At 44.0% G+C, this 10,000-nt stretch overlaps 1 protein-coding gene across 3 annotated transcripts in view; it reads right to left on the reverse strand.

The window, feature by feature from the left end:
• Positions 1-9,083, reverse strand: part of shox (short stature homeobox) — a 9,284-nt gene extending 201 nt beyond the window's left edge. Inside the window, exons 1-6 of one of the 3 annotated variants that reach the window (XM_056579069.1) lie at positions 8,680-9,083; positions 7,149-7,357; positions 4,309-4,366; positions 3,973-4,061; positions 763-975; positions 1-105 (exon numbers count right to left, since the gene is read on the reverse strand). The exon at positions 1-105 is cut by the window's left edge and continues 201 nt beyond it. In XM_056579069.1, coding sequence (XP_056435044.1) covers positions 16-105; positions 763-975; positions 3,973-4,061; positions 4,309-4,366; positions 7,149-7,357; positions 8,680-8,929 — 909 coding nt within the window. In that variant the 5' untranslated portion in view covers positions 8,930-9,083 and the 3' untranslated portion in view covers positions 1-15. Of the gene's footprint in view, positions 106-762; positions 976-3,972; positions 4,083-4,296; positions 4,367-7,148; positions 7,358-8,679 lie in introns of all 3 variants that reach the window. The other 2 variants (XM_056579067.1, XM_056579068.1) reach the window with 2 other exon arrangements.
• Between the last annotated feature and the right edge of the window lie 917 nt (positions 9,084-10,000).

Genomic DNA, 10,000 nt, shown 5'->3' on the forward strand with positions numbered 1-10,000 from the left:
GGGCCCGGCTGGCCCTCACACAGACATCCACATGTGTTTGTACGGTCCTGGGCTTGTGATCTGTGCCTGGAGTGGACTGAGCCACTGGCCTCGCAGAAGTCCTGCCTGTTGGGCGAAAAGTAAAAGGTGATTTCATTGGTATTTAATTACCGTTACTCTACAAGTGGTTTGTTTTGGCAGCTGGTTTTGTGACAATTTTCTCGCCCCCTCCTCCTCCTCCTCCTCCTCCTCTTCCTCCTCCTCCTCATCCATTTTTCCTCAGTTTTTTCCTCCTCCACTGTTCTCTCCCCTCCACCAACCCCCAGCCTCTGATTTTCCTCTCTCTCTCTCTCTCTCTCACACACATTCTCTCTATCGCCTCCCCCACCACCACCACCACCACCACCACCAACACCACCACCACCACCTCCTCCACCACCACCTCCACGAACACCTCCTCCTAACCACCGCCCCCCCCCCCCATGTCTCCATTGTGTGTCTGTGCGTTTCTCTCCTCTCTCTCTCTCTCTCTCTCTCTCTCTCTCTCTCTCTCTCTCTCTCTCCCGCTCAGTGTTTTTTGTTTAGTTTAGTATTAGCTGTGAGTGTCGTGGGCCCTCTTTCTCTTTTCACAGGCTCAGTCTTGTGTGAGAGGCGATTATGGCCGTCAGGCGCGCGGAGGGGAGGGAGGCGGGAGAGAGGGGGTTGGGTGGGGATGGGGGGGGGGGGGGGGGGGGGGCGCCCCTGGTAGGGTCAGAGTCCCAAAGCCTCGGTGTGTTTCCTTGCCTTGAGCCGCAGGTCGGCGATGCTTGAGTTCTTGCTGTTGCTCTTGGCGGCTGCCGCCACCGCCGCCGCCGCCGAGGCGGAGTCCGCCAGCGACGCAATAGGTAGTCCGAAGGGAGGGGGCGGGAACATCAGGTAGGGGGCGTGAGCGGCCAGGTGGGGGTGCAGGTGTGGGTGAGAGTGGGCGACGCCCTCCAGCTGAAGCTGGGCTTGGACCTGGGGGAGAGGAGAGCCACAGACAAGTGTTAATGGCACGAGCCGTGGGTGGCGTGTGCGTGTGTGCGAGTGCGAGTGTGTGTGTGTGTGTGTGTGTGTGTGTGTGTGTGTGTGTGTGTGTGTGTGTCTGTGTCTGTGTCTGTGTGTGTGTGTGTGTGTGTGTGTGTGTGTGTGTGCGAGTGTTTGTGTGTGTGCAAGTGTGTGTGTGCAAGTGTGTGTGTTTGTGTGTGTGTGTGTGTGTGTGTGTGTGTGTGTGTGAGAGGAAACTAAAGGGGTTTCGGTTTCACAGTTTGACACTCTTAAATGCCTCCCACCCCGTGCCACACCTTTCACATGTTACCCCGTCAAAGGCGTTGCTTGTGGCGTGTTTTCTAAGAAAATAGCTAAGGGGCAGCACTCTGAGCCTCACCCACTTTTTTTTTTCTCTCCTCGTCAGCTATTCTAAAAGTTAATGAATCATACATTACGCTCAGGCACCACATCCAATTGAACAGTCTAGAATCAAAGTGTTTCCCAGGGAGCCACTGCCCATTGGCTTAATGCAGACGGAGGAAGCGCTCATACCCATGGAGATACGCACCGCCTTGTTATGCTCATTATGGATTCAATTGCATAAATAAACAATTTTGCACTAAAAAGATATCCACATATTTGGAGTTATAAATATTTATCTCGATGTTCCTGAGCTTGGAGCTGGCTGGCGGGGGTGCTTTAGGAGCATAGCGTGTTACATCTCACCCTCTTGGTAATTATTTTTTATGAAGTAGGTGAAAATTAGGCATCCCTGTGCTTTAGAGATAGAAATTAACTTGGGTGTAGCACATTTCCCATTTCAAACACCATTGGGAAAGATACTGGTGCTGCTTCATTTCTCCTCCAACCCAATATGAATTAATTTGAGGCAACCCCTAGTCAACGTTTTGCCTTGGCCCAGCATTTCAGCAAATTACAAACTTTAATGCAACCCAAAATGTCCCAAAAAGAAATGACAAACGTGCGTGCCGCTTAACTTAATGTGTAAATCAATATAAAGTGTAATATATACTGCATATGCTTTCAGTGCAATCTTGAGTCTTTTGTACTTGCTCAGCATTTGATGACATGAATAACAAACATCTACCAAAGTCAACAGTCCAGTTGGATCATGTGCATATATTTAAAATGATAACTCATCGAAACTTATCTCAGAACTTACTGAACATTGAATGCATTCTGAATCATGGATGACCTTTTTTTGTATATGTGTTGGTGTTTATGTGCACGTGCAGTTATGCCTGAGTGTGTGTGCGAGTCTGTGTGTGTATGTGTGTCCATGTGTGTGTGTGTGTGTGTGTGTGTGTGTGTGTGTGTGTGTGTGTGTGTGTGTGTGTGTGTGTGTGTGTGTGTGTGTGTGTGTGTGCATGTGTATGTGTGCATGCGTGCATGTTTGTGGGTGTATGTGTGTGGGTGCATGTGTGTGCATGTGTGTGTGTATGTATGTGATTGTGTGTCTTGTGTGTCTTCATATCCATGTCTACATGTGTTGAATTTACAAGTCCACGTCCCGCGTGCACATCAACCCATGGCAGCTCGTTACACATTCACATTGGTAAACACGCGGCGCGTGATGTCTGTGGAAAGGTTGACTCTGGATACGGACTCTGAAAGACTAAATGTGTGCCCTAGCTAGCTCCAGCCTGTCTCAGCTCAACCTTGTGCAGTGAGTCTCTCTCTGTATGCAGGTCTCATGCCTTCACCCCTGCCAGCTCAATGCCAATAACCATCAGGGCCCACTCCGTTCCCCGCTTTCATCATCTCTTTTATGTGCTCGCGCCTGCCGCACTGTTGGCTTAATTAGGCTGGCGCTTTTCACAACGGGAGAGACTGGCTGGCTAGCAGCAGCCATGATGCTACGTAGTGTATAGCCGCGGATCAAATGTCTGTCCACCTCTACTCTCTGCCTGCATGTAGTACACGCACACTTTGACTAACAAACACACACACACACACACACACACACACACACACACACACACACACACACACACACACACACACACACACACACACACACACACACATACTGACATAAACTGACAAACACACACACAAAAATACACACAAACACATACACGCACACAAACACACACTGAAACACAGGCACACACAAACTCACAAGACATATTTATACTAACAAAGAGGCATGAAGACAAACCAACACACACACATTCACACATAATTCACACACTATCAAAGACAAACAGACAAAAACATACAGAAATACACACTAACACACACACACACACACACACACACATACACACACACACACACACACACACACACACACACACACACACACACACACACACACACACACACACGCACACACACACACTACACTTGCCTACCCTCCTGCCTTAAGATCACAGCCAGGAGGTGAAAGGTGAGCTGGGGTTGTTTACAACCAAGCTACATAATCCTACAACAGACACCTGACGCAACATCAGCAACACTTAGTCACACAAACAGACAACAATGCTATACTAAGAGCATAGACACGCACAGACACACACACACACACACTATCTTGTTTGGGTATGCATGCATATGCCTTGAAGAGGGACACACGCACACACACACACACACACACACACACACACACACACACACACACACACACACACACACACACACACACACACACACACACACACACACTAAAAAGCCCCATCATGCAGCACTAACTCAAACTCGAAATTGTCAAATGGAGTTCCCAATGGTCTTAAATTGCTCAACAGGCCCCTCACGCTCCGAAAGCAGTGACCTAGCCTCTAGATCTTCCTTAAAAAAAATTGAAAACACAAGTAAAAGAATAATCATCGGCTTCCAACTACTAAATGAAACACTAAATCAATCCCCTCGCTATTCTACAATCTGCTCCCAGACCTAACCTCGGGGGCCCCATCTGTGCACACACCCCGTGGTAATGGTACGGCGTTGGGACGGTGGCTGTACCTGTTGGAAGGGCATCCGCAGGGCTCCCATGTTGACGTAGGGTGCGACTCTGCAGGCGTCCAGGTGACTGGCAGTGCCAAGGATCACACCTGGGGAGAAGGGAGAGATGTCTGTCAGACATCCAGACAGTTGTTGTTATGTGAGATCAAGAGACTGCAGTTCACATTTCCATTCACAAACAGTTTTAAAAAACATTACAAAAGGAATTTTGTAGTGTTAAAATGAGAAACATTTGTGTATGTTTAATAATTCCAATGCTCTTAATTGACGGACACAATTGTTGAAAATGTGTAAAGGGTGTTCTGGAAAGTTTGGATCACATACAATCGTAGTTACCTTTGTGCATCTGGTTTTCTTGTTTTCGACACTTTGCTCTTCTGTTTTGAAACCACACCTGTAATATCAAAGTGCAAATGTAATGTGTTATATTGTCATTGTTGAATATGCATATCACAACATATCATTGTACACATTAGTAATTTCGGATCAAAATTGTGCTACTTATAATGTCCTTATATTTTAATGGAATGCTTGCTTTTTAAAATTAAATACAAATCTTGTTGGAAAAAGGGGGAGTGCTTGTGTGTGTGGGGGGGGCTATGTTTACCATAGCCTTATGAAAAAAGTTTTCGTTCGTTTCAGAAGCAAAAAGAAACGTAAGCCAGATGAATATCCTTCCAATTTGTTCTCGCTAAGAAGTTAAGCCTATAGGCTACGGCCTATTGTTAATCATCATCATCAACCTAATTTGCCCTTCATGAATAACATTATCTGCTCTCCCCTCCGACCCTGTAATGATTATCATTTACAGTTGCAAAATTAGCGACTACACGGACCACAAAGGGCGCACTCTAATTACTCAAGGTGCCGAAGCCATTTGGAGGAACAAGATCATCGTTGTGCATCTGTCGATGAGGCTCCTATAATCCACTTGTCAATAAGGCGGAGTGCATGTTGCTGATGAAGACATTGTGAAGACTGTTAATGGCCTCATCCCGTTCTAAATCCATTGAATAGGCTATATTAATGAAATTCTTAATTATGTAAGCCTATTATTCAATTTGCAGTATAACGGATTATAGTATATAATTATTATTTCGATTTTGTGTACTTATTTATTTAGTAGTAGTAAAAGTATTAAAATTCGTATTAGTATTAGTATTTTGGTTATTGTTATTAGTATTATTATTAAGATTATTAGTATACAGACTCTAGATTAACTGTGTAGGCAAACGCCTGGTTATGTTATCATGTTGTAGGAATGGAAGGAAACTGTTGTTGTTTATGAAAAGCAGGTGTTTTTAAAATTTAAGCAGAAAAACAAAATCGGATTAATCCAGGGCAATATTAGACAGCTCGGGATCAATTCCAATTATGAGCCAGTATGTTAAGTAAAGTGAACTACACTGCTTGAGACAGTTATTTCTTCATTAAGGACCACTCAATGATGCGCCTCACAAATACCCCCTAATCTCATTTCCTTTTGATTTTTATTAGAGACAGTGAATAATGACATTTAATTTAGCTGCTGCACCAGAAACCGAGAGATATTAGTCCAAATCGAATTACTGCCGGCTCTTCACCCAGCTCTCATAACTTTCAATTAGATTCGTGACAGCTGCACGGAGCGCGCGGGGCTCCTGTCCCGGCGTCTAAGTGCGGGTTAATACCCTCCATCAGCCCACTGTCCCTCAATCCACTTTCAATGGATCTGCTGGGACGATCGAAAAGCGGTCTCTTCCGAACGAAAACCTCCGTGATTTCTGAGCAGAAACTGTGGTTTAATGCTTTCTTTGCTCGCCCCGGAGTCGTAATGTGATTTATTCCCTCCGTACATCGTATTGCTCATCGTTATTTTGTGTTATATTATGTTAGGCTTTTCCCCCCAACCTCGACAATTGACAACCAGAGATGGTAGCGAGGCGGGTTGTAATCCGTTGCCGCTTGCTCATCTGATTACAAAACTGAACAGCGGAGTAGAGACACGCACACACACACACACACACACACACACACACACACACACACACACACACACACACACACACTAACACACACATATACACACACACACACACACACACGCGCGCATACACACACACACACACACACACACACACACACACACACACACACACACACACACACACACACACACAAGCCAGCACATTAAGACAATGGCTGATGTTTACAAGGATTACGTCGAAGGGTAGCCACGAATTGAAAGTAAAGCGTGTTGGTTCCCAATGGTCCACGTGTTGAGACTGGGGTAGCCTATCGTAGGCTATTCTTTACACTTCTGCTTTAAAAGCATAGATGAAATGTTTCGTTTCAATCTTCTTTTTTTCTGAGAGTATTTATTATTAATGTATGTATTATTGTGGTTATTATTATCATGAGTATTATTAGTAGTAGTAGCCTATATGGGAAATATGAATGGGAAAAGCTGAATGGGTTATGACTGTGCTCCCTTGAAATTCTATTTTTCTTTTTTATTCATCGTTGTAAATCTTCGATTGAACATTAATTGTAGTTTGCATTGTTGCATTGTAATTGTAGATACATCTTGCAGGCATGTAAACGCAAGTCTTTAATTTATTTCCTATTTTATAAATCATAATATATTAGAGCAGGCCACCAATAAACATTCTGTCCATACATTTGAGGTTGAGGTTGACCATAAACGTATCAATACAACGGCTAAATTGAGATGCGGAATTACCACGAGTCGACCTTAAATACCACAACAATATCCTAGCAGCACGTTACAAGTTAGCCTTAACTTGGTTCAACATTTATAGTAGGCCTATACAAAGGGGGTAAAAAAGCACAACAAATAAGGAAATTAAATATTGCAGTGGACGAATATAAAATCTTATAAACCGCCACAGAGCTTAAACGTGCATCATAATTATAAAATATGCCCTAAAGGCCTACAATATTTTTTGCATTTAGTTATTTGCTCATTTAAACTTGAGCAAGCTAAGGGTTAAAGATGGGACCTACTCAAATATGTTGAATAATACAACCCAGTAATCCATCGAACAGAGTATAATCGACTGACTAGACTAGAGCACCATACAATGTATGGAACATCTACATCAACCAATCAACGGAGAGAAGCTGCGGGCTTCCGCGTGCATGTCTCCGCGCATCCCTTCCAGGCGTTGCCTCACCTGCACTCTGGCCTCCGAAAGGCCAAGCCGCTGGCTGAGCTCTTCCCGCATGAAGGCGTCCGGGTAGTGCGTCTCGTCGAACAGCCTCTCCAGCTCGTTGAGCTGCTCCAGGGTGAAGTTGGTGCGGCTCCTCCGCTGTTTGAGTTTGCTCTGGGCGTCCTCGTCCTCCGACTTCACGTCTTCCTTCTTCTCTTTACACTCGTATATCCCTGCGTTCAAATGGTGGTCCGAATATAGGATTTGTATGTGTTAGTTGATGCCTGTCGATATGCACACACACACACACACATGCATTCATGCTTTCGTTCGCGCACATATACACACGCACTGGCACTGCTTAAAAGGTCGTACACACACGCACGCACTGCTATGACCATGCATAAGACTGATATCACACATACAGGTCACACACACACACATACAGGTCACACGTAAAAAACACAAATAAACACAAACGAGCCTGCAATTGGGCTCTATAGCTAAACATGTGCACTTTGCTATTGTGAGAATGAGAGATATCTAGGAATCCTAGCTATGAGAGTGAGAGATCAAGGCTGAAGTGAAAGCCTGTGCGGCATTAACTCTAGGCCTTGTCTGACATCTCTGGAAGAACTGGATCTACAAATATGTACTGGGCAGCAAGAACAACTTTCTCTGTTAGTAGGCCTGTTTGTCTTTTCCTGCGCGCTTTATGTATACAAAGTAGCCTACGGATGAGGTCAATTCTTTACATTTCAACATCCAGACAATGATCTACAATTGCTATTCATTGAGCAATCAGAATAAATCCGTTTGCGGCATTGTTTTTAATTAATACCATTTGATGACAGAGAGACATTTGTTTTCCTATTCTACCGAGTGCTCCAATGTGTCGTGTATTTTTGCAGGGTTTTGCAGTAATGCATTTACACCTGCTGCAAAACAAAAGGCATATTATAGTAGGCCTACATGAAAAGTTTATTAGTATAGGCATACGGACGGTAAAGTGCAGTCAAAACTGCCACCAATGTGGGATTTAATTTGATGAGATAGATTTGATTAATTTAAATCAGGCCGATCCTAATTGTTGTGGGGACTAAAATACTGACTTTTGGAAATAGAAAATAAATCAAATTTAGAACAGGAATTGTATTGACAAATTTCAAGTAGACTATACACAATATAGGCCTACTATTAACTGTGTTTAAAATAAGTTATTGGCAACACAATTAATCTTTTTTTAAATATAATACAGAGACCCGAATTCAACCGGACTCTTGCAATTGATTAGCAATCTTAAAACAATCAAGAAGACAGGGCCGAAGATTTTGGGCAATCAATAGGCCCTACAGCAGACATTGCAATGTTGCTTCCAGTTGGTATTAAACAAAAAAAAAGTATGTTATAAAAGCACAATAAACGAGTCGATTTTGCTTTACGCGATTTGCACAAATCGCTATCAACCCAACATGGTGGACAACGCATCTCGTAGCCTTTCCATTTCGCGACATGACATTATTTTCGCCCCAAAAAACTAAAATACAATCATTACCTTCTGTGGCCCTTGAAACATTAAAGTCCTTCAATTTGTCCTTTTCCAGCTCAACGTGTTCCTTGAACAGATGCACCGGACAGTGGCTGCTCTCCGTTATGTCCTGCAAGCTCGTCTCCGAGTTCCCCAGCTCCCTGGCTCTCGCCAAGCCGCTCTCCAAAACTTCCCGGTACGTGATGGCGCTTTCCTTGCTGCTCTCCTTGGTTTTCTGATCGAAAGACTTGGAGACGAACGCCGTAAGTTCTTCCATGGTGGCGCGGGGATTCGGTGGGTGTTTTTTAGTGGTCCTGCACACACGCAAAAATCCACCGTTCTGCAGTCTGCTGCTGTACCGTGGAGCGGCTGCTTTCTCTTTCCCTGATCGCAGCGATGGAAGGGGTGGAGGAGGAATAGGAAGAGGTGAGATCACTCCTGCTGTTATGACTGTGTGTTTGAGAGCACACTATTTATACACGGCCACCTCAGCCCAGCCCCCCCGCACCCACACCCCCCCCCCCCTCCCCAACACACACACACACACACACACACACACACACACACACACACACACACACACACACACACACACACACACACACACACACACACACACACACACACACACCCCATCTCTGTCTTGGGCAATTACAGGCGGCTCGACTTTTCAGATTTCAACTTTCAGCAGCTTTTTCCAGAAATCAATGTTGTGGTATAGAGGTGGTTAATTAAATTACAGGGCCATTAAAATGCATACGGTGGCTTACGCACGTGGAGGTTGGGGTTGGGGGGAGGGGGGGGGAGTACGTTATATTTAATTATTTAGGTGGAATTGTTAATGACGTTATTAGAAGATTATACAAATCACCTCTTTTGCTGTTGTTGGGATGACAATTAAGATTAAATACGTATTCCTCTCTATCTGAACAATTTCGATCGCGAGTTTCTTGTGAATTAATAGAAACACAGGCCTGCAGCTCGAAGAATTAAAATAGCCTATATAGGCTAGATATAATCGGCATAGTAATTGTATCAGAAAGGTGATTTAAGCACATTATCACCATATATATATTTATAGGCTATAACATGTTGATCAATGTTGAGGTTGTTTATCAGATTAAAGCATTTTTTTCAATACATATTATTATATTACATATCCTAACGTATGTTATTGTTACGGTAATTTGGGTCAGTATAATTTAATCCTAATAAACTATGGGCCCTCTACTTCTTTAATTGTTGGTGGTGGCCCATTCCAAATTGTGTTGCCTGGCGGAGCTACTTATTGTAACACTACAACGAATTTTATAAATATTCCTTCATTTAAAAAAAATAAAATACCTGC

Source organism: Gadus chalcogrammus, chromosome 20 (assembly GCF_026213295.1).
Source record: "Gadus chalcogrammus isolate NIFS_2021 chromosome 20, NIFS_Gcha_1.0, whole genome shotgun sequence".
Lineage (NCBI taxonomy): Eukaryota > Metazoa > Chordata > Actinopteri > Gadiformes > Gadidae > Gadus > Gadus chalcogrammus.